Source organism: Xiphophorus couchianus, chromosome 11 (genome assembly GCF_001444195.1).
Source record: "Xiphophorus couchianus chromosome 11, X_couchianus-1.0, whole genome shotgun sequence".
Lineage (NCBI taxonomy): Eukaryota > Metazoa > Chordata > Actinopteri > Cyprinodontiformes > Poeciliidae > Xiphophorus > Xiphophorus couchianus.
Genome location: NC_040238.1, coordinates 31991612 through 32016990, shown reverse-complemented (window position 1 = coordinate 32016990; position 25379 = coordinate 31991612). Strand labels below are relative to the sequence as shown.

Below are 25379 nucleotides of genomic sequence, written 5' to 3'. Positions count from 1 at the left end.
ACAAAATAAAAAGAAGTGATCTTGTTGAAAACAAAATCTGTATTACTGTAGCCATGTTTCAATCAATCAAAATGAAAACACTTGTTTTCATTTTTCTGATTTGTATTTGGTGAAAAGTAGAAAAAACACAAATAGTTCTTTTTACACTGCATATTTATCCACTACCTTCTGTGGGTCTAAAAGAGTTGATGAGTATGTCCATTACCATTACTGTTCACACCCTTTTTCTTTTTTGTTCTTCTGCACTGAGGAGTTATGCATTGGGGGTATTTGTGAACGGTCAAAACGTTCAAGAAACGAGGATCAAACCTTAGAGTCTCATAATATATTTTGTATATGTGTTGTGACATTGCCCTAGACATTGTGACATTTCAGGGCTAGGTCTTTTCATAATCATACTGTTTTTTGTGTGAAGCAATATGGTAAGCATTAAAACAATTTGGATAGGGAGAAGAGGGATTTGGAGAACTGAATATATAGTGGTCTCTTTTTGAAACCAGCTTTGTTTCGTTGTAATAATCTTTTATGTTCACTTTACTTGTTATTTATGCCCTTTTTTCCATTGTGTCATGTTTTCTTCAATGTCCTCTTTGTTAAGTTCTTATTATGTCTTCAGTAAATAGAGAACTGACCAACATCACTTTGATGGACTGGAATGTCTGGGGACTAAGTCATCCAGAGAAACCCAACAAAATATTGTCTCATCATTATAAGTTTAAAAGTCACACTTTTTACCTACCTAACCCTAACCCTAACACTAACCCTAAACCAATTTGATGAATGCGTCTAGAATCCTCAGAGCATGCAATATTTTCACTCAGTTTGCACTCACAAGGTGAACAATTTAATAGGACAGTCAATTCACTGTTTATCGTCCTAACTGGGATAATATGGATTTCCTTAGCAATCGTTTCTCCGTTTTACCAGATCACAGAGTCACACAGTTTAATCCCGACTGTAGAACTGAATTTGAGTTCAGTGAATCAATACGTTTAGGACATATGGAATAACGGATCCCTTAATATTTACATATCTGTCATCCAACCTATTTTCATTTTTCTCCTCAGTACACCCAATATGTTCAAGAACAGACTACTTTTTAATTCACCAAAAAATGTTGCCTATGGTTACCCAAGTAAACTATCACAGCATAGTAATCTGGATCCTTCTCCGATAATTCTGGACTTCAGCTTCCCAGGAAATATGTCTTCCACCTTTTCATAGTGGTTTACTGAGTTCATTAATACACAAATAGATATTTTTATTGAACTGAGTGAATTATCTGAAATAAGTAATACTTATGATATTAATGCTAGGTTTAAGAAGTCTTATGAAAATCTGTGTGCTTCTGAAGCTTGTGATTCAGCCCTAGTGGAAGCAATTTTCAGTAATTTAGTTATGCACATTCTAGATGACACAGATAAATATAAATTGAAAAACAATACTACTCTATCAGAATTAAATTAGGCCATCAACAATTTTTAATCTGTTAAAGTTAGCCCAGATGGGTTTCCCACTGAGTTTTGTGAGCCATGTGAACCTAAATTAGTCCCTTTACTATTAAAAGTCTTCAGGAGGGTTTTAGACAAGTGGCCTGACCTACAACTATGACACAACTAGCTATTTCAATGCTACTCAGAAAATCACATTTTTTTCTGAGTGTCAAAATCATCACAGAAAGATCACTCAAACTCAAAACACAAAAATAACGTTCATCTTTCTCTCTATTAGAACGGTTTAAGGATTTTGATGTTGGATCAACAGAAATAAATGGGGTGCATTTACTTCCTGCCCTCCATCTGTATTGGGTGATGTCAGTGCTACGTCATCTGAAACCCAGCAATAGAGCGAACCTCCCAACAAACCCTCATGTCAGTTATAATGGTGAAGGTACTGATGCTCACAGCGATACTCAAGATATGTGTGCCCCTTTTCCAGTCTGGCTCTAATGGTCCCGGCTCGACTTTACTCAGCTCGCTTTGCGAGTGTTTCCACCGGCCTTTGTTCGAGGCTGGCCTTGCTTTTTAGGTCCCTGCTTCGGAGCTCGTGAGTGATGCAAGCTTCGCTCCTGTTCACTGATTGGCCGTGGGTGTGGTCAGACGTAGCAGAGAAGAAACACAAATGGCCGCAAAATTTCAAACTCCCTGCAACACGGAAGTGATGGAAGCTACAAGCAAGCAGTGGAACAATGAGATGCCGACTTTTCTTTGCATCAGACTTCAATATTCAGTGGTAGCTTAATGGAAAAGTGAGGAACGAGTCGTTTTTATCAATGTAGCGGAGAGAATGAAAAGCCTCGGTTAGCCGCTTTGGAGCCTGATGCAGCCCCACGGTGAACACCGACTCATGCAGAACCCTGCTGCTGCTCTCCCGCCAGGTGAGCAGTTTGTAGATAAATTTGTCTGGTTTTTACTATATTTTATGTTGCCTACATACAGTCATGGAAAACATTTGAAACACAAAGTCTGCTGTATTTATATTGCTCAAACACAACATACGCATTTTCTGAAGATACTCAGTTGCGCATTCCTTGGGATTGGAGTGAGCTGTTTATAACTGTCAATACTGTACAGCATGTTGCCCTTCATTTGTTTTTTATGTTTTATGTTTGTGTGAATCTAAATGCTACGACTGTTTGTCATTTTGCTGTTGCACCGGAGTTTCCCCCGTTAAGAGATAATAAAACATATTATGATATATATATATATATATATATATATATGATATTGTATTATTCTAAAATGGCTACATATCAGTTCTCTAACTGAACGATTACAAACTATTTATTTTACAGGACATAAAAATTAACAATAAACCTGAAGAAAACTAGAGTGGCACTTTATCCATGGCTGTATGTCTGCATAGGTCTAAAACTTACAAGTAATTATGTTTTGTCTTAAATTTAGATGACTTTCCAGTTATTTATAAGAGTGTAGGAATGGTACAAAATATTTTACAAGGTAACATGTCTGTTTTAAATCATTTCTATGTAACTTCCACATTAATAACTCTGTTATTTGTCTACATTTATATGCTATAAGCTATAACATCTGATTACTTTTCCCAGGGAATAGAAGAGGAGGAACATGGCTGACATGATGGTGCTGACATGAACTGTCAGAACAACGACTGAATGTCCTATAGGAGGAAGCAGCTACCAGCACTGAGATGGCAGAGCTCCATGTTGGAGACAAAAGACAAGACAAAACAAAAGAAGAAAAGTAAAAGCTGTTGAGCTCTCATTGAACAAAGTCTCTTTTTTTATACTCACTCCACACATTATTGTACAAACAGCAGTTTGAATGGCATCAAGGTCCTAATACAATCTTCCCAAAAATGTGAGGAGCTTTAGACAGAGTGAAAATAACATTATATATGTATTTCATTGACATTTAACATTGTAGATTACCAAGAAGGCAACCAAAAGTGAACATACATTATTATCAGGGTTGCTATTAACAAGACCCCAAATACAAGTCATGTTTGTTAATTTCTACTTTGTACAACATCATTCTATCCACTCACTGTTTAGCTGTCTTCTTGGAAAATCTTCAATATAAGAAAGTGAGAAAATGTGTCCAAAACCTGTAACCTTGATTAGTGAAGATTGAGTTTAAACTTTCAAGCCCCCGATCAATTCTTAGTGACCAAAATGTGAAAACATGGAAGGTTTGAATAAAACTAGAACCAGTCAGATTAGAAGGAATACAGCTTTATTTGTTTTTAGATGAATCATAATTAAATGTATTGAGAAGTTAAAAACAACAGATTGTTGTTGTTGTGACTCTGTAAGAACATCAGCCACATTTCTTTTTAAATTAGAAATGTTTCATCGTTTCATCAGCACATTGAGCTCATCTGATTCCTGCTCCAGAAAGGTGAAGGTCTCTGGACATCCTGAAGGTAAACACCAGCAGGCAGTCAGGAAGACGGACACTGATGCGACATCCTACAACTCAGAGGCTGCAGGAAGAACCACACTGATGATCAGTTTACCAACATCTAAAAACACATTGGAATATATTATGAATGTGTGGCACCAACATGCAATTCTGACACTATTAAGATATATTAGGCACTGTATTACAAGTTTTATAGTTGGAATACAAAAATCATTGTTAGCTTACCTTGCATTGTCTGAGCCACCTGTTTTCCTCCTGCTGAAAAGGAGTAGATCAGCTATCCTCACCACAATCGAAGTATTCCTCCCACTGAGCATTTTCTTGAAATCTCAGAAAAATCACAATCAGGCTGTAAAAAAATAGCTCAGTTTTCTCTTCTTCTTTTGTCTCAGAAAAACAACAACTCGCGTTCGGTCCCATAGTAATGAAGCACAGCACATGGTGCCTGGAGAGGGGGGCTATACACCCCACCGCCAGGAGGCATCAACCTGCTGTAGATCGAGCCGGGCCTGTGGAAATGCGTTCACTCTGAAGTAGAGCCGAGCCGAGCCGGTTGAAAAGAGGCATTGATGAGCCATTTTTGCCTTACCAGCCAACATTAAGAGTGTAGTATGTGACTTCCGGTCATGTCGTGGTGCTGAACGGACGTGCGGTGGAGCCCTCTCCAATTTCCTTCTAAAAAACTAAATTAACAACCTGTATTATCTTGCTTTTCGTTTCTTTAGTTAACTGTACTAGTTATCGCTGACCAAATGGCACCAAAGAACTCAAAACCAACCTCCAAAAAGGCTTTAATAACGTCTATGCTGAGCCCAGCGCAACAGTCTAGGAGTAGCAAGCTAGCTAGCGTTAGCATGGCCTTCAGCGACGGGGCAGCTTCTCCCCCAGTTGGCAGTGGCTCTTCGGATATGCCTCCCGTCAACAACGAATCCACAGTCACAGATGGTGATGGTCTGGCGGCCATGGAAGCAGGTAGCTCTAGTGACCTCGTGGCGGCTATTAACTCGATGAAAGATGACTTTGTGAAGAGATTTGATAGCCTGCTAACTGCTATCCAGGGGGTGCAATCGGATATAAGAATTGTTGCCGCGCGTGTTACACAAGCGGAGGACAGAATCAGCGCTAGCGAGGATTCTATTGCTTCCCTGCAAGCCGATAACACTGCTACGAAAACTACCATTGAAGCTCTGCAACTAAAGATAGACGACCTGGAAAATCGTAGTCGCCGTTCCAACCTCCGTCTTATCGGTCTCCCTGAGGAGACTGAAGGTTCTGACATGTGTGCATTTTTGGAGAAATGGCTGCCTGAGGTGCTTGGTGCAGAAACGTTCCCGATCCCGCTGATCATAGAGAGAGCACACAGAGTCGGGCGGGTTGACGCTGCGGGGACACGGTCCAGAGCGGTGGTCATGAAGCTGCTGAACTACGCGGACAAAGTCCGGATCATGAAGGCTGCCAGGACGAGGGGAGAAATACGTTTGAAGAATAACAGAGTCATGTTCTTCCCGGACGTTTCTGCTGAACTTCTGAAAAAGCGCAAGATATTTGACCAAGTGAAAAAGGATCTGTCTTCTATTTCTCTGGAGTTACCGGAGCTGCGCTACGGTGTTGTTCACCCGGCCACACTTTTGGTGACCTACAAGAAGAAACGTCACGCTTTTGACAAGGCAGCAGAAGCGGAGTCCTTTGTCCTGCAGCTCCAGCGGGAGCGTAACCTGGTTACGAACCAGGTAGAGGTCCAAGAAAGGTGAACAATTATATGACGTGGTCTAATCATATCTCACTATGTATGCAAATATGGTCACATTGTAAGTGCACTTCTATATTCATATCTTTTCAATTCTTTGACTTGATGGTTTATAATGGTTATTAACGCAGCTCTATTTTGTGTTTAATACACATGGTCAATTTACAATATGGTTAGGGTAACTAAGGTTAAGACATGCAAATGTGTGTTTATTTTCATTCTAGTTTATTGGTTGTTAAGTTCATTACTGATTTTCTGGGGGCTGCGGTTTGATGGGGTTTCTCTATATGCTGTTCCTCTTCGTCATGAGTGCTGGGGTGGACCAGCAGGGCTTCATGGCCGAGCCTGGATGGCTCCTTGGGAAGTGTTCTCAGTGGGTTGGGTGGGTGTACTTCGTTTGGGGATTTACACCCTATTGTCTAATTGTTGTTTGTTGTGTTTGTATTTTCTTGTCTTTATCTGTCATGTTTTCCCTCTGCAGCTCACTCTTTAATACACATGCCATGGCTGAAATAATTTTTCCTTTTTTCTGATGGCCTCTGACCTTCAATTCACCTCTTGGAATGTAAGAGGTCTGAATAAACTTGTCAAACTGAGACAGGTGATGAAAAGGATTCAACAATTAAAGGCTAAGATAGTTTTCCTCCAGGAGACTCATTTGACCCCTGATGATGTTAGTAGAGTGAGGGGAAGATGGCATGGTTGGGTTTTTTCTACTTCCTTTAGCTCACACTCGAGGGGCGTAATCACACTAATCCACAGCTCGGTGCCATTCCAGCTCATCAATGTAACTGAGGATCAATATGGCAGATATCTAATTGTACAATGTGTGATTCTGTCTGTGAAACTAAATTTGGTCAATATTTACGGGGCAAACAATGATAACCCTGCTTTTTTAGACACCTGTTTCTGTCTGTAGCGTCGCTTCCTGGAGGGTACATCATAGGAGGTGATTTTAACTGTACGCTCATTCCAACGTTAGATAGATCAACAGGCAAAGACGTTTCTCATGCTCAAACAAGGAAAGAACTACTTAACTTCATGAAAGAACTCAACTTGGTTGACATATGGAGAAATATGCATCCTAATCAGTCTTTCTCATGCTCTTCTAGTACTTGCTAAACATTTTTAAGAATTGATTACTATTTAGTCTCAGCTGATCTAGTTCCACACATTACTAATAGTTGGTATGACCCTATAGTAATATCTGATCACGCTCCGGTGTCATTCTGCCTTAGGGTTCCAAATCTTTCCTTTTCATCTAAGTGGCATCTACAATCAATTTGGCTTAAGGACCCAGATTTCATACAATTTATTGGAACAAAAATAGATATGTATTTTGAATTGAACACTCACCAAACCTCGGCTACGGTGAGATGGGAGGCCTTTAAGGCATTTTTAAGAGGCCAAATGATCAGTTTTACCAGCTTCAAGCATAAAACTAACAAACAAGAATTGGAACAACTAGATAAATCTATTAAAAGCACAGAAACACAACTATTTCATAATTCTTCAACCCAACTAAACACAGAACTTCTTAGGTTAAGAGCTAAATACAACATGCCATCTACAAATAAAGCAATTAAAAGTTTAATGAGACTGAAACAATCATATTTTGAACAAGGTGAGAAGGCTAGTAAGTTGTTGGCTTGGCGTATCAAACAGGAACAAACAGATAAAGCAATAAACTCAATTCAAACAGCTGAAGGAGTGTTTACATCTGACCTAAAAGAAATAAACAGCACGTTTTCAAAATTTTACTACAATTTGTATAGCTCAGATTACTGAGACCTTGCTCCCCAGGCACAAACTGTTTTCTTGGATTCATTAGAATTTACTCCCCTAGATAGTGAATCCTTAAACTCACTTGATTTTGAGCTCAATGCACAATTATTATCTGAGGCTATATCCGGTTTGAAAGGTGGTAAAAGCCCAGGGCCTGATGGAATTCCAATTGAAATATATAAAAAATTTTCAATCCAAACTGATACCTCCTATGCTTGACATGTATCTGGAATCCTTTAGTAAAGGATCTCTCCCTCCCTTACTTAATACAGCAATCATCTCCCTACTCCTGAAGCCAGGTAAACCTGCAACTCAATGTAGCTCATATAGGCCAATTTCTCTTAGTAATAATGATGTTAAAATTTTGTGTAAAGTGTTAGCTAGGAAGTTGGAGCTACTCTTACCCAGGTTGATTCACCCTGATCAAAATGGTTTTGTACAAGGAAGACAGGGTTTTCACAAGATCAGAAGGGTGTTTAATGTAATTTTTGAAAAATCTGGAGTTCCAGACAATGCTATCCTGTCGCTGGATGCAGAGAAGGCCTTTGACAGGATAGAATGGCAATATATGTTTGCTGTTATGGAACGCTTTGGCATAGGAGGAAAATTTCTTAGCTGGGTAAAGCTAATTTACTCTAACCCACAAGCTGAAATTTTAACCAATGGTCTAACTTCATCTCCCTTTAAATTGAAACGTGGAACAAGGCAGGGCTGCCCCCTTTCTCCTCTGTTGTTCACATTGGCCATCGAACCATTAGCTATGGCAATTCGCAAACACGGTAATATAACCGGTATAAGATTAGGGAGCTTAGAACACCGTATAGCCTTGTATGCAGACGACATAATCCTGTTTTGTTCCAAGCTGGGTAACACTGTGCCTGCAATAACTGATTTAATTCAGTCTTTTGGAGTTTTTTCAGGATATAAGGTAAATGAGGCTAAATCTGAAATACTGTACCTATCAGAAAACGAACGTCTCAATCCTCCAATTTCAACTCCATATGTAGCGTCTAAACAAGGATTTACCTATTTAGGTGTTAAAGTTACCCCTACAATACATAATATCATTCCAACTAATTATAACCCCCTTACAGAATCAGTTATGCAATTAATAGAAAGATGGTCCAGACTAGCCATTTCCTTAATAGGCCGCGTCAATATCATAAAAATGACAATATTGCCAAAATTTCTATACGTTTTCCAATCAGTTCCACTTTCCCCTCCCCTCTCCTTCTTTAAGGAGATAAATAAAACTTTTTCAAACTTCATCTGGAACGGTAAGCGTCCTAGAGTGAGACTGTCCCTTTTATATCTACCTTATGACAGGGGTGGTTTACAATTGCCAAATTTATTATGGTATTTCTGGGCAGCCCAGATCAGGGCAGCTATGTTTTACTTTATTTCCAGAGAGCCCCCAGCGTGGGTTACAATGGAGTCCCAGCATATCTCTATTCCTATAAACTTATACTTGTACTCATCAGACAGGAAAAAACTTATTAAACAAACAAAAAACCCTTTTCTGAAAAATACAATGCTTGTCTGGCAAAAAGTACTTGATTATTTGGGAGAAAAGCAACAGCTATCCCAGTTCTCACCCATGTTTGGAAACAGGGACTTTGGTCCAGGTAGAGCAGACCCAGGTTTTAAACTCTGGTCTGCTAAGGGGTTAGCTAAGGTATCTGATCTTTTTATAGGGAGAGTATTTATGTCATTTGAAGAACTTAAAAACAAACATGACATTCCTACTAAACATTTCTATAAATATCTTCAAGTTCGGAATTTCATTTTATCCAAGCAACATAATAATCTTGATCTGCCCTCTTTGTCTTCATTAGAAGACATTATTGTAAGTTACCTATATGACGGAGGACAGGTGTCTCTTCTTTATTCCTTGTTGGTTGACAAATGTAAAGAATCTTCGACTAACATCTTAAAAGCATGGGAAGCAGACTTGGGAGAGAACTTGTCGAGTGAGGAATGGTCAGTAGCTTGCACTTCGATTCATACACAATCTGCTAACACAAATTCCAAATTATTACAATACAAATGGCTGACTAGGCAATGCATCACTCCAGCTAAATTGCATAATTTTAACCCTAATATTCCTGACACTTGCATTAAATGTACTTCCCAAAAAGGTTCTTTATTTCATTGCATGTGGGCGTGTCCCCGAGTGTTAGCGTTTTGGAAAGATGTATTGATTGTGATAGGTCAGATGATTGGTAAAAAGGTTCCTTTGGATCCTAAAATGTGCATCTTGAATATTTATCCTGAAGATTTTGTTATCCCAAACAACTTGAGATCCTTACTTGATGTCTCCTTTTTGGAAGCTAAACGTTGCATTGCATCCTCATGGAAGAAAAGGACATTATGTGGAATTTCACAATGGACCACACAAATGACGTTCTACTTTGCACTTGAGAAAATCAGTTACTTTACTAAGAATAAGCTTGATAAATTTTGGGTGGTCTGGTCTGTCTTTTACACCTGGCTGTGCCAAAATGATATCCAACTTGATGGATGGAAAGAGGGATGTCTATAAGGCCATATGGTGAGTCAAATTGATGTTTATGTCGGTTGGTCAATTGAGGGTCTCCTGCAACCCCCTCAACCCCTCTCTTTTTTTTTTTTTTGTCTACCCTGTGTATATGCCCTTTGGGTTTTCGTCTGGTCTAGGTCTACATTCTAAGTATTTGTAAGTGAATATATGTATGTTCCCTGTTCTTCTACACTTTAGGTTTTTGTAAGTGAACATATGCATGTTTCTTGTTCTCCTGTTAAAATCAATAAATAAATGTTTAAAAAAAAAAAGAGTGTAGTATGTAACATTTATTAAAGATATATGTTTGTAAAAACTATCTACATGTTATGACAGCTATGCTATGTGACAGATAATCTGTGAAAAGACAGATTTCCTAGACCTCCCCCATGTGCTGCTGTTGCTGTCTGATGAAATACACCATTCCCACCAAAACCAACCAAACAGAGCCATTAGGAGGGTCTTAGCACTGTCAATCAAACTCATGTTCTCCTTGCTAAATGTCCTAATGGTGGACGAACAACTTACCGTTACAGAAAAAAGTTTATCTGTAATCATCAGTACTCATGCTAAGTAGCCTGAGCAATCATAACAGGTTATGCTAGCTGCAGTGTAGCATAGAGCAGGGGGGTGAGAGGGGCTGAGGGAAAGGGTTAAGCAATGTCACACAAGATTGTGATTGATATCACGAAGACCCTCCTCCTGGCTCTGATTGGTTGTTTCTAGATAGCACTGAGAGCAGGCAGAAGAGCTCAATTTTTTCACAGATAACCTGCCTCATGTCATACTGTCTTGACATAGTCACAGTGTCAACAAATACTGTAAGTAAAAACATACATACATACATACATACATACATACAGACAGACAGACAGACAGTCATACATACATACAGACAGTCATACAGACAGTCATGGCCAAATGTTAATATTTACAAAGTCTACTGCTTCAGTTTTTATAACAGCAATTTGCATATACTCCAGAATGTTATAAAGAGCGATCAGCGTAACAGCAATTAATTGCAAAGTCAATATTTGCCTAGAAAACGAACTTTCTCCCCCAAAACACATTTCAACTTCATTGCAGCCCTGCCTTAAAAGGACCAGCTAACATTGTTTCAGTGATTGCTCCATTAACACAGGTGTTAAGAACTTCAAGGAGAGTGGTTCCATTGTTGCCAAAAAGGCTCCAGGGTGCCCAAGAAAGACCAGCAAGCGCCAGGACCGTCTCTTAAAAGTGTTTCAGCTGCGGGATCGGGCTACCAGCAGTGCAGAGCTTGCTCAGGAATGGCAGCAGGCAGGTGTGAGTGCATCTGCACGCACTGTGAGGCGGAGACTCTTGGAGCAAGGCCTGGTCTCAAGGAGGGCAGCAAAGAAGCCACTTCTCTCCAGGAAAAACATCAGGGACAGACTGATATTCTGCAAAAGGTACAGGGAGTGGACTGCTGAGGACTGGGGTAAAGTCATTTTCTCTGATGAATCCCCTTTCCGATTGTTTGGGACATCTGGAAAACAGCTTGTTCGGAGAAGACGAGGTGAGCGCTACCACCAGTCTTGTCTCATGCCAACTGTAAAGCATCCTGAAACCATTCATGTGTGGGGTTGCTTCTCAGCCAAGGGAGTCGGCTCTCTCACAGTCTTACCTAAAAACACAGCCATGAATAAAGAATGGTACCAGAATGTCCTCCGAGAGCAACTTCTCCCAACCGTCCAAGAGCAGTTTGGTGATGAACAATGCCTTTTCCAGCATGATGGAGCACCTTGCCATAAAGCAAAGGTGATATCTAACTGGCTCAGGGAACAAAACATAGACATTTTGGGTCCATGGCCTGGAAACTCCCCTGATCTTAATCCCATTGAAAACTTGTGGTCAATCATCAAGAGACGGGTGGACAAACCTAGGAATTCTGACAAAATGCAAGCATTGATTGTGCAAGAATGGACTGCTATCAGTCAGGATTTGGTCCAGAAATTGATTGAGAGCAGGCCAGGGAGAATTGCAGAGGTCCTGAAGAAGAGGGGTCAACACTGCAAATATTGACTTGCTGCATTAACTCATTCTAACTGTCATTAAAAGCTTTTGTTACTCACAATATGATTGCAATTGTATTTCTGTATGTGATGACAACATCTGACATACACACATAAAAACCAGAGGGCAGCAGATCATGTGAAAATATAATATTTGTGTCATTCTCAATACTTTTGGCCATGACTGTACAGTACATCCAGACCCACCCCCACACACCTACCCCCACACAACACGCCCACACACACGCACCCCTACATACAGTACAGACCAAAAGTTTGGACACACCATTTAATTCAATGAGTTTCCTTTATTTTCATGACTATTGACATTGTAGATTCACACTGAAGGCATCAAAACTATGAATAACACATGTGGAAATATGCACTAAACAAAAAAGTGTAAAACAACTGAAAATACCCCTTATATTCTAGTTTCTTCAAAGTAGCAACCTTTTGCTGTGATTACTGCTTTGACACACTCTGCATTTTCTCGATGAGCTTCAAGAGGTAGTCACCTGAAATGGTTTTCACTTCATAGGTCAACCTGCCCTGTCAGGTTAATAAGTGGGATTTCTTGCCTTATAAATAGTCATGAAAATAAAGAAAACCCATTGAATTAGAAAGGTGTGTCTAAACTTTTGGTCTGTACTGTACATACATATATTAATAAACATTACTGTCTGCAACTTTAGGCAAAGAATATAGGTAAAAAAAAATATGGACAAGTTGCACATTGGGTCAAGTTATCTGTGGTTTCCCACAAAACCAAGCACAAGGGTCAGACTTTAAGAGATTTCAAATAAGGAGCACCAATGAAGCAATAATCTTAGGTGGATCTACAACTAATCCATCGATCTTTGACGACTAAACGTGATCCTGGAAAAGGGTCTCCTAATCACATGTATGTACCTTCACCTGCTTATTCTAATCATTATTTAGGTTTACACCTCAAGGTCCTTCTGTCATTCTTGAAGAAGCTGAACTACTGTACTCTTATGCTGCTGCTTTTGGTGGCACTCTCACAACGACATCCTGATTTCAGGTGCATCTGCACCAGAACCTTCCTTAAGTTTTATTCAACCATCACCTCCTCCTTTGTTCAATATCGCTTCCGACTTTATCACAAGCCTAAAACCTTCCAGAGGTAAAACTGTGGTCCCAACCATCAACCATATGATTTCTACAAATCATATAATCTTATTCCTGTAGAAAAACCTCAACTGCTGAAAATACCAGCCTTCTCATCCACATGTCAATAGACACTATGGCACATACCAGAAGATTGTACCTGAGAAATCTGGAGAGATTTATATTCAAATCTAGAGTGAAAAAAACATACAGAATTTGGGTTTCCGTACAGTGATTGACAGACTGAACGATTCAACCTGAAGTTGGAGGCTGCATCGTTGTGTGTAACAGATTCCAAAAGATTTACAACAAGGAGTAAACGTTTACGCTGGACAGAATATGCTCATAACTTCCATGTTTTGCCTGCCACTAGTTTGTCTACCTGTGAGGTTCACCAAGGTTAAAAAGAGCCTCAATTTGTCTCTGTAATGAAGAAAGCTTCTGTGAGCGCTGTCATCCATAATCTCTACTGACTTTATGAGCTTGAGAGAAAGTGGCTCAGTAGCGAGGGGCTACTGAGTCTTTTTTATTATTATTATTATTATTATTGGTCTCAAAAATGACTCAGGTTAAATTGTATGCATGTAAAGCAGAGCTTAATGTAACTTTACTACACCAGTATAGTAACGTAATGTAAGGATGCATTACCTCCTTGGCCATATCAGTGTATTTTTGCTTCTCCTTGGGCTCCAGCACAGCCCACCAGTCAGCCAATATTTTTGTGGCCCCACGGTTGTCAAGACGAGGATGTTCCTGTCGCACCAGAGAACGGTGCCGCTTGCAAAAGAGGAGGAAAGCATTCATAGGCCGACGTGCCCGGTGTTCATTAGAGTCTTCTTCAGCTTCCTCTGTTGTGCTTACATTATGCACTTGGGAGTCCTGATCTTCACTGCACAGCCCTGCCTATTAAGAATAAATTCATAAATTGCAATGTAGAGTCCGCTTCTGGTGGTGAATGTACATATAATTATTTAGGGTCAGGCTGGAGAAAAAAAAAACCCTGCACCACTGAAGCTACTAACCTTCCCCAGCTCCTCCTCATCTTCTTCTTCCTCTTCCTCAGAGAACTCTGAAGCCTTCTTGGAAAGAAGAGGGTGCCACTGCAGGCATTTACGTTTAGGTCTTTTGCCAGTGACCCCCTCAACAGGCTGTGCCTTACCTCTTCCTCCACTCTTCATGGTACTACTGCACCTAAAGAAAAAGCAAAACAATTAACATCAGAAACACTGTCTGTACATACTATAAGTAGAAAAAATCCCATCAACTTTTAATAACATGCAACACTGAAGCTGAAGTAGCAACTGCTATATAAATTACTGGAAGAGTACCGTGCATAACACAGTGGGACCATTAAAGATTTTCAAGCAGGTCGCAAAAAACTTGGGCATCTAAAATACAACGACTCTTATTTTAGCTGTAGCTACAATTTTAGCTGTAGCTACAGCCTCCAACTTCACTAAAAATAGTATTTTTAGTCCCAACTGTCCAGCTGTTACAACATGCCTCAACCTTCTTCACTAAGCATATTGATAGAGAAAAAAAGAGAAAGTTGGATAGGTGGTCAACTTTTTACCCAAATATAACAACAGAAATTCTTCGTAACCTTTTGATTCTAATCACTGACAAATGAGAAATGTTGTTCTGAAATGGAGAATCTACAAACAGGTTCATCAGCAGGTTATTTTGGATCTTTGAACATGGGCTTAAGTATGAAAAGCAAAATACAATGAGCTATTTTTCAAACAGTCATTCACAAATGGTCAGTGATTATATACTACTGGTCAAAAATTAGGATGCAACTGTAAGTTTATGTTCACACCATTTTTCTAGAAAACCTGAGTTCTCTAAATTTTGGGCTGAATGCATTTGGGCGTATGATCAGACCTTACTGTCATTGATATGTATGATTTCCAGAGTTTACCTTTACACTTAAGTGACCAGACAATTGCTGAATTGAAAAGAAGCGCTTAGTTTCAGAAGTTACAACTATAAATGAGTTTGAGTACTGTGTATATTATGCTGTTGTTAAAGGCAAAAATGTCTTATTTTGAAGATATCAAAATCTAAGCAAGAGAAATCAAAATACCCAATAATTAGACTTTTTATATAAAAATCATGTCTACATATAAACATGAGATCAATGAAATTATGATTGTTTTGTACATTTTGGATCTTTTTTCCTGAAAATGCCTAATCATTAAAAAGTACATTGCAAATCTGAAACTGAACAGTTGGCATTATGAAACATAGTAGAGGAATAGCAACTTTTTATATAATTGACATAGAATGTGAATTATTAGAGTTGCATGTGAGTCACTAGGAGCCTTTGATGACACCCTGAGTATGAGAAGAAAAGTGAGTACCAGAGAAGGGTCCTATGTTAACATTTCTACCTTTGGAGCCCAGAGACTGACCTGAAAGATTTTAGCTATATTTGGTTATTTTAGCTATAACCAGTTTTGCATGATTTTCCACTCCTCCTTTCTGGCCTGACGGTCAATGGCCACGTTTACAATTGAAAAAGGGATGCTAATTTGAGCCATCAGAATCGTCAGTTTGGACTCAGGTCTTTTGACCCTCTTTCGGAACTTCAGGGGAGAGGTCGAAACCCTGGTACTCCCAGTGTTAATCAAACTTTAAGTGGTATGAAAAAGTTTGGATTTGTTCTGAATTTTCCCATCCGACTGCTTTCCATATACATTCATTGCTCATTAAATAATTAAGCATTGTATTCTGCTTGACTCACTTTAAATATTTACATGACAAACTACAATGAATACAGCCAATGGTGTGACTATGTGTTGCTGTTCTGTAAATGTGATAAAAAAAATAGAACAAAACACACAATGCAGGTGATTTATAGCTGTCGCTATGTACTCGTCCAGGAGGAGTGAATGCTGCCAGTCAAATACTCTATGCAATCTGCTGGGTTTCCTTCGACAGAAAACCATTTAAATTCATTTGAATAATAAAGAAATCTTGATGCCCTGTTTTATATGTAGGATCAATTGGACTGATATTGCTCAGGAAGGAGATGGGTTCTGTATTCCAGAGATGAATGTCTTTTGGTCCAAAATATGCAAATTAACACCAGAACAAAGGCCAAAAACCTAGTGGAGATGCTGTCTGAAGCTGTTAAGACAGAGTTACTAACCACAGTCAAACTGTTCTTTACCGACATGGATTGAAAAGCCACTCAGCAAGGAAGAAATCTTTACTTTGAAAGATCTATAAAATATAAATTGCAGTTTGCAGATCCACACAAGGACATTTTTGGAGACTTTTCCTATTTCCAACTAAAGTGGAGCTGTTACAGTTAGAGGAATAATGGGGGATCCTTGTACCATCGTATATGTTAAGTATGGGGGTGGCAGCATCATGTTGTGGGGTTGTTTTCTTATAGGAGGAACTGGTACTTAGGCCTGTCGCAATAAACAATGAATTAATTAATCGTACGATAAATTAAAACTATCAACCTCATTTTAATTATCGGCTTTATCGTCTCTTCCGGCCTTTTTCTCTTTCAGTTGATGACACTGAATGAAAAAAGGCTCAACTCCGGTGCTCTCCACTGACCCTCCCTTCCCAATTCCTTAGTATAATGGCCAGCGCAGACTATAAGATCTTAGAGTTGTCGGCTGATTGACGGCCCATTTTCAAAACCTGAGAGATCACACATTAGCCGACACAAACCCTAGGTATAACGGTTCGATCGTGGCCTCCAACAATGGGCACACAATAATGGCTACAAGTTCAGTTAACTAATTTTAAAGCCAGGCATTAATCAACAAAGTGGACAACAAAGTGTTTTGGGATGGCCACCACAAAACCATGGAGAAGTTGCAAGTAAATATGAAAAGGTGGGTGTAAGTTAAGCGGCCTACAACCCTGACTGAGTTATGACAGTTCTGTCAGGAGGAATTGACCAGAACTCCAGTAAACTGAGAAGCTTTGTGGAAGGAAAACCCAAAAGATTTGACCCAATTCATCCAGTTTAAAAGACAATTATCCCTGACACTGAGCAAATGTATGTAAACGTCCAAATTATATTGGTAATAATTTTGGTTATTCTAAGATAAAACAGGGAAAGTTCAGACAGTGAGAAAAAATTTGTCTTTTTATTTGGTGTATTTACATGCCTGGTTTCAACTGTACATGGCGTTGTTCTCTGTTCCCACTCCATTTGAAAGAACTCTAGTTGAGAGGATACTTAAGAACTTTACGTTTTGAACAGTAAGAGAAAGCCAGAGTTCCTAGAGAAACTCATGCATGCCCTCTGGGAGAACATGAGAACTCCACATAGAATTGATAACAACTGCTCCCTCTTGCAGTCTGGCAAACAACATACAAGTAAAAAAAAAGAATAATATTAATAATAAGCAACATGAAGTAAAATGTTTGTATTTCTCACTGTGTTTGACTGCATTCTGGACAGCATGGCACAAATGAAATTCAAACTCCATCAATGAATGATTAAAAACTATCTTATGGATGCAGAGTGAAAACAGGAATACTTACTGAAGAAAAAATGATGGAAATGCTGAATGAATGATGAGGACAAAGCTGGCACAGCCCGTCATACAAAGATGATGACCTATAAAATACAAGACAGCGATCTCAGTCATGCATTACACCGTCATCTCTACAGTCGCTCTGCATAGCGACAGCTTTCTTGAAGGAAAGACGAGTTCAAAGTTACTTCACTGAGACATTATTGGAATGCATCGAAAATCCGTAGCAGCCCTGAAGTAGGATGAGACATTTTGGGTGGATCATCTGTACAGCTGAACCACTCATGTGGCCAAAGGAAAACATGAAGGCCAAATCCCCGTGACCACCGAATGCGTTTAAAGCAACGCAAACCAAACGGGTCCAAATCGAGGTGGCGCAGCTGCAGGAACCTTTAGCTTTACTTGTTCGTCAGGTCCGACTGATGACGGTCGGACTGAACTATTTTTACTCTAAAAGTCCTGTCCTGCTGTGTCTCACGCGCAGCAACGGCGTATCTTATGAGAGATTACAGTCGTAAGAAGATCCAATGGCGTACAACCTGTATTCCTGCCTCTAAACACAGATTGTTTTAATCTCCGTGCAAAATGTCGATCTATGACGAGACAGACGAGCAGAATCAGAGTCCATCTTGCTGTTGGTTGGAGGAGAACCCCCCACCCCGCCCTCCGCCAACTACAGAAGAAAAGGTTTATACTCCTGTCAAACTCCCCGATGATAATGTCACCCGTATTCCCTGCCACAGTGTAAAAACATCCAGAAAAGCCGGATTAAATCAAGCTTTTCCTTACCAACCTCATACATTTGTGAGCAATGTTTAGCTGGGCAGCAGCTGTGTTACAGGGCATAAAGTAGCTAGTTAGCCTGCTAGCTCTGCCTCCCGCTAAGTGGACATGTCATGTTTTAGAGTGCAGCGCTTCCTAAAGTCCAGTAACCCCATTGGTTAAAAACAAGAACGGAATCAGTGATTAAACTGCTATGAAAAGCCTTGACAGGGTTTTAGCAACTGTTCTTTTGAATGCGGCTGGGCTGAGGCTGTGATGCGGATAGGAAGGGGAGGAAGGGGGAGGGAGGAGAGTCCTAGCACCTTAGTTGCTTTTGGCATTTTATCACGGCTTATCTAAGGCTAGACACACATTGTAGCTACGCTGCAACAGTAACACAAAAATGCTCGACCTAACGCTGCCTTCCAGCAGGATGTCTATGGAAGAGACAGCATAATAACAAGGATAACCCAGCAGGCGGACATCATGTCCAAAGCAGCGATAGTAACAATTTCTCACAAAGCTGAGAGGCGGACTGGGTTTTCAGAGTCCGCTGACAGAACAAGTTCCCTGTGAGGAACTCATGGCCATACCTGAAGTACTGCTGTTAGGAACCAGCCGGAGCTTCTCATCATCGGTCCTGTTCACATTTTTAACTTATTAACACATGACAACACTTCAGCACTTGCTGTACTGAGAGTAGTTCCGTTAAGCTTAACAAATCCAGTCACAACAAAGCAGGAAGCTAAAGAGATGTATATCAAAATAAAAGGGCTATCTCCAACATTTCCTATTTCCACCAAACTGAAACATCAAAACATGAACAAAATGTGGCCAAAAAAGCGATTTCAAAATGTTTAAAACTTCGTATAGCTCTGGAACATGGTTAAATACACGGACATTCTCTTGAAAAGGAGAATGGCCTTTGAAGTTCTAAATAGACTCTTTAAAAAATGACTTTAAGCTGACAATATCTAACCTGTATTATTTTAGCATCTTCATTTTGAATTAAATTCATTTCAATTTATTCAAATATGGAGCAGATTCACAATGAACACCATCACATAGTACAACATAAAAAAAATCCACTTTATTTTCAGAAATATAGTGAATGAAGTCAATCCAGTCACACATACAGATTCCAGTCAGTTACAATTATTTTATCCTAATTCTAACACAATGTTGTCAAGTTCAGTTTATTATCTGTAAAACTTTTTTCTGTCAAGAGAAGATCAAGTGATTGCATCAAGTATGGTCATCTATCTACCTCAGCATGCATTAGGTGACAGTAAACTGTTGATTGCATCAAGTCATTGACTTTGTGGCAATCCTTACTGCTTGTGATGACATGTGAAACAAAAACTTTCTTTTAACAATAAGCCCCCATTAGTTTTCAAGCTAATTAACATTTCAGAAGCTAGAAAAAAGCTAATTACTGCATTATTAATTCAACACAGATAAAAAGAAATGTAATTACAATACATGCAAACACTTTATAAGAACACATTTGCAATAGATGCAAATAGACCCATTCTTGTCTACTCAGATTATGGAGTTGACAACAGTTTCATTTGCTTTTGTTTATCCACCTGATTTCTGAGAACTGGCCACAAAGTCTCAGTGACGTTAAGGTCCTCAGGTTAAAAAGTAATAATCTTTGAAGTACTTTTTCTTGTAACACAGAGATCCATAGTAGTGGAAAATCCTTAGATCATTACCAAACTGTACCCAAAGTTTTGAAAAAGGTTTCTCAGGGATGCGTAGAGCCTACCTTTTATTCATAATATTGTTCTGAGGAGTAGTTGGACTGGATGGCAGAGTCTCACACACTTGACTTGACATTACTCTCAAATAATACATCATCTTTTTCCCCACGTTTTCAGACTAGTTCTTCTTGATACAGGAGTTTAAACCAAAACTGTATAGCCCACCTTACTTTTTGTTCAGCTACACTCAAACCTACTTGTTGTGAGAGATGACAAAATTCTGCATTGGTGTATGCAATTGTATCTACTACTCCACCTAATTTCAGAGTAGCTGTTTAATTCTATATTGGTTTTTGAAATTGACTTCAAAATACTATTGTTCTTAAATCCCTGTGTGGTCTTGCACCATCATATCTATCTAATGGCGCAGACAGTTATGATGGCGTAGGATCATAAGGATCTTTTATCCTACTACTTTCTACTCCCAGAGCTTGACTGGTGACAGAAAGAGGAATGGCTTTCAGGGACAACCACATCCTAGTTTGTGAAATGCTCTTCCTCAAAATATTAGACAGGCCTCTTCATTATCTTCTTTAAATTAAAAGTTAAAACTTACTTGTATAATAGGGCTTTTAAAATATGACTTTTTAATATATTTGTATTTCATTTTGTCTTACAATGTTATGTATTTTAATTGATTCGGTATACGTTTTGTCATTTATGAAATTGTTTTAATGTATTTTTTAATGAGAAGTATTTAGTAACGTTTTTTTTCTTAAGTGCATATAAATAAAGTATTACTATTCTTAAAAATTAAAAACAAATAAATAATATTTCTATGAAAATACAACATGGAAGTTGGTTTTCTGACAGTACTATATGGAATGCTTATTTAAAATCTAAGACCTTTATTGAAACATGTAAACCGGATGTGACCCTCACTGCTGTGTGTTGCTTGTACAGGGAGCACGGAAACGCAGCTTTTCAGAGATGAACGCTGTTATCCGCTAAGATGACACATTTAACGAGTTACAGCACACAGAATAGCATCGTCTGAAGTGGATTCTGTCTAGAAATGCACTTGTTCAGTCACATCGTGCAGCTAAAGTTACTTTCGGTTTTCCACAAGCAAGGAGAAAATGTTGAAGTGAGCTCTCCCCTCCCCCGGCTGAAAGTGCTCCTAACCAAACTGGACTGGCCTCCAACCACATCCCTGACTTAACTTTAGATCTTAGCCTTCTAACACTGACAATCGTTACCGAAACGCCAAAGGTACCCTCTGAAAAACCTCGGAACGAATGGTTGCAGTTCCTATCTGACTGATTACTTACTCCAAGCTTCCTGGCTGTTTAACGCTTGCAGCCACAGAGATAGTAGAGTGTTGCAGTGAGAGGCACGTTTGAACCATTTGTGCAACAGTACTTACCTGTCACAATTCACTCGATAAGGCCAGAAGTTCCAACAAAGCTCTAAAGATTAGAAAATTATCATCAACAGTTTTACTGTACACAGTAAGAAAACCCAACCCAACCATGCAACGTTGCATGTGATTGGACACTCGTGTTGATAGACAGGTTGACTGAGCCAATGGAAAGCTTCGTTAAATTGCCATAATTGCATTTTTGTTCAGCAGTCTTGGTTCAGGCCCAGCAAAGGTAGTTTCTAATGAAAAACATCGTCTGTCAACAGTACTGATCATTTCATCAGCAATACTCCTTTTATCTTTACTGTGCAACTTTAATTGTGCATGTGTTTCACAGACACTGCTGATACTGTCACTGAACTATTTGAGGTTTGCTGGAGTCCTCAGAGGTCTGTTCCATCAAATCTAGGATTTTATTCTCGTCCTGGATTCTTTTATCCATTAAGAGATTCACGACAGTAGTGAGTTTTCGTAGAGATTCCACATTGAGTGAAATCTGGTCTTCACCAGACCAATTTAACAACTGCTTTCAGCATGTTTGCACCGTTCACACACAAATCACATTGATAAAAATAACCGTTTTCTAAATTGATGTAAAACACTTTCTCTTTATTTGCAGCTAATATTCAAATTGTTTGAACAATAAACAAACAATGCAAAAGAAATGCGATGAATTTTTTTTACAGCTTTTATAATTTTACAATTTAAAAGATTTTACAATGAAATATTTTTACAACAAGGTGACAGTCATGTCACACTGACACCTAGATTGCTGCTTATAGAGATGTTAGGCATGCTAAATATTTAGTACTAGATTATTACAGTTGTTGGGAAGTTCTCAAGGTGTTTCAAATGAATCATTCAAATCATGTATCAATCAGTACTATTTTTTCAGTGAACATAGAAGCTATGAATATATACCTGAAAATGGAACCTCATCAGTTACCTCCTCTTCATGAATAGTAAGCTGTATACAGCAAATTTGGAAATTTAATTCAACTCTTAGGGAGTTGAATTAACACTTTGAAAGTTTACATATTGCTCCACTCTTAATCGTGTTAAAATAACACTTTTGAAAGTGTTATTTGTGATAGAGTTGAATAGAGAATAGAGAATAGAGTTGAACTCTCAGTAGTTGAAATTTAACACACATCAGTGTTGACTTACCTAACACTAGTGTGTAGTGTCAAAGGTTAACACTATGAATGTGTTCATTTAACACAGAAGTGTTATATATAGATCAACACAGAAATATGAAATTTAAAATATTACTGGTAGGCTGTGCTGTGTTGGCACAGAGGTTAAGCGCAACCCGCATATGGAGGCCTTAGTCCTCAACGCGGCTGTTGCAGGTTTGCTTCCTAACCTGGTGACCCTTGCCACATGTTTTCTCCGTTCTCTCATTACCCATTTTCCTGTCAATTCACTAACAAATAAAGGCCACTAGAGCCAATATAAACTTTAAAAATAATACTACTGGGCGTGCCGTGGTGGCGTAGGGGATAGCGCGACCCACATTTGGAGGCCTTGAGTTCTCGACGCAGCCGGCGACATTTGCCGCATGTCTTCCCCCTTTCCAGTGAGCCTGCTTTCATATAAGGAACACTAGAACCCACAAAAGACCCCGTGAAAGGGTAAAAATAAATAAATAAAACTAATACTACTGGCAATCAATAATCCCCAAATTCACTTTAAAAAACATTAGATGCCACTTGAATTTACAAAAACCCCAACACAAGTTGCAGTTTGAATCTACGTACTTGTATTTCAAAAAAAGAACAACATTAAACAGCATTGACAGCAATATACATCAAAGGTCATACAGTACAGCAATTTGCTATGTTTTCTTTCCCACATATCTCAGGAAACAGCTTGCCAGAGGGACTGTAATAAACAAAGTCCTCAATTGGAAAAACATAAAACAAATCCTCTTATTGATACAGTATGCATTTAAATGATCATCATAATAAAGAGTATCCACTCTGCCAGGCAAAATAAAACCTCACGTGTCATGCAAAATTCCTGGCTTTCCCCGCCGACTCTGCTGCCACTGTCACTGTAGGCTCATGCTTTTCCAGCCCAGAGCTGAAAGAAACAAATGCTTTTTTCCCATCTTCTGGCTTCCTTTCTTTGTCCCAGTCACAATTCCTCTTGCTCAATGGAAGTCTTCATAAGACAGACAAAAGAAAGAGGTTGTTTCTGGGCAGACATAAGTTAGCTTAGGATAAACAATTTGAATATTGTTTGAGTGTCTATTTCACAGCAGGTTTTTTGTTTTTGCAGGATTTAATCCTTCAAACTGTTTGGATATAAACATGCTGCTAGCCCATGGCACAAACAGTGTTTTATAAAGTTATACGCTAACAACGTATAATTATGCAACTTGAGCTTGCCCCATTTACCTGAGCTTTTTTATCCTCTGTTTTCAATTACTTACTTAAAATAGTCCTTAAAGCATGCTAAATGTCAGTTTTCTCAAAAACTCCGCAGGCTGTCTGGGCTGTCCCCTAGAGATAGGGTGAGAAGCTCGGTCATCCGGAAGGAACTCAGTGTAGAGCCACTGCTACTTAATGTCGAGAGGAGCTAGTTGAGGTGGCTTGGGCATCTGGCTAGGATGCCTACTGGACGACTCTCTGCTGAGGTGTTCTGCACACTTCCCACCGGGAAGAGACCCCGGGGGAGACCCAGAACACGCTGGAAGGACTATGTTTCTTGGCTGGCCTGGGAATGCTTTGGGATTCCCCTGAAAGAGCTGCCTCAAATGGCTGGGGAGAGGGCAGTCTGGGCCTGCCTTCTTAGGCTGTTACCCCCCGACCTCCATTCGAACCGACCCCGAATAAGCGGAAGAAGATGGATGGATAAATTGTAGTTAAAACTAAATGACAGCTGAATCAACTATTATTGATTCAGATGTTCAGCAAGAACAGTTTTCTCTGTTCTTGCTGTGGTCAGTCTAATTGCTGGTGCTCATAAACAATTAATTTTAATTTATTGTGCTTTAAAGTACATGTCAGACTTGAAAGATATTGTTAAAATCATTAAAAGCTTGGACTAGAGGCTTTGTAGACTTGTGTCAAGGGAACCTCCTCCTGATCAATGCAGGGAAAAACAAGGAGTGGGTGACACAGACAGATACCAGTGAACATCCAGGGAGTGGACATTGAGACTATAGACTGTAATAAGTACCTGTACCTGTTCACTTGAGCAATACACTGGACTTGGCTCACAATACTGATGCTCCTTACAGGACTGGGCAGAGCAGACTCCATCTCCTGAGGAGGCCGAGGCAGCGTGCGCCTGATAACCTTCTTTGACTCTGTAATAGCATCAGTCATCTTCGATGGTGTGGTCTCTGTTGGAGCAGCAGCTTATCTACAGCTGAGACGATACCATTAGTCAAGCTAATCAGGAAAACCAGTTCTGTGCTAGGATGCTTTCTCAACCCAGTGCAGGTGGTGGCGACAGTTGGACTCTAGCTAAAATAACATTACTGGTGGACAATGCCACTCCATGCATGAAGCTGTTGCTGAACAGAAGAGCTACTTCAGTGACACGCACAATGCGAAGGGAACTCAAGGGGTTGGGATTGAACAGCTGTGTAGCCGTAAGAAAACCTCTAATCAGTAAGGCTAACCAGAAAAAAAGGCTTCAGTTTGCTAGGGAGCATAAAGATTGGACTCTGGAGGAATGGAAGAGGGTCATGTGGTCTGATGAGTCCAGATTTACCCTGTTCCAGAGTGATGGGCGCATCAGGGTAAGAAGAGAGGCAGGTGAAGTGATGCACCCATCATGCCTAGTAGATACTGTACAAGCCTGTGGGGGCAGTGCTATGATCTGGGGTTGCTG

General features: G+C 39.5%; 1 protein-coding gene and 1 long non-coding RNA gene across 5 annotated transcripts in view; one reads left to right on the top strand and one right to left on the bottom strand.

The window, feature by feature from the left end:
- bbx (BBX high mobility group box domain containing) overlaps window positions 1-21642 on the bottom strand; it is a 41876-nt gene extending 20234 nt beyond the window's left edge. Inside the window, exons 1-4 of one of the 4 annotated variants that reach the window (XM_028032496.1) lie at window positions 21537-21642; window positions 17650-17725; window positions 14154-14322; window positions 13780-14034 (exon numbers count right to left, since the gene is read on the bottom strand). In XM_028032496.1, coding sequence (XP_027888297.1) covers window positions 13780-14034; window positions 14154-14322; window positions 17650-17711 — 486 coding nt within the window. In that variant the 5' untranslated portion in view covers window positions 17712-17725; window positions 21537-21642. Of the gene's footprint in view, window positions 1-13779; window positions 14035-14153; window positions 14323-17649; window positions 17726-18181; window positions 18205-18997; window positions 19131-21536 lie in introns of those variants that run through there. The other 3 variants (XM_028032495.1, XM_028032497.1, XM_028032498.1) reach the window with 3 other exon arrangements.
- On the top strand, window positions 62-3100 carry LOC114153768 (uncharacterized). Its single transcript, XR_003597405.1, has 2 exons — window positions 62-2377; window positions 3068-3100. It is a non-coding gene; the product is annotated as an uncharacterized LOC114153768 (long non-coding RNA).
- Window positions 21643-25379: the final 3737 nt, after the last annotated feature.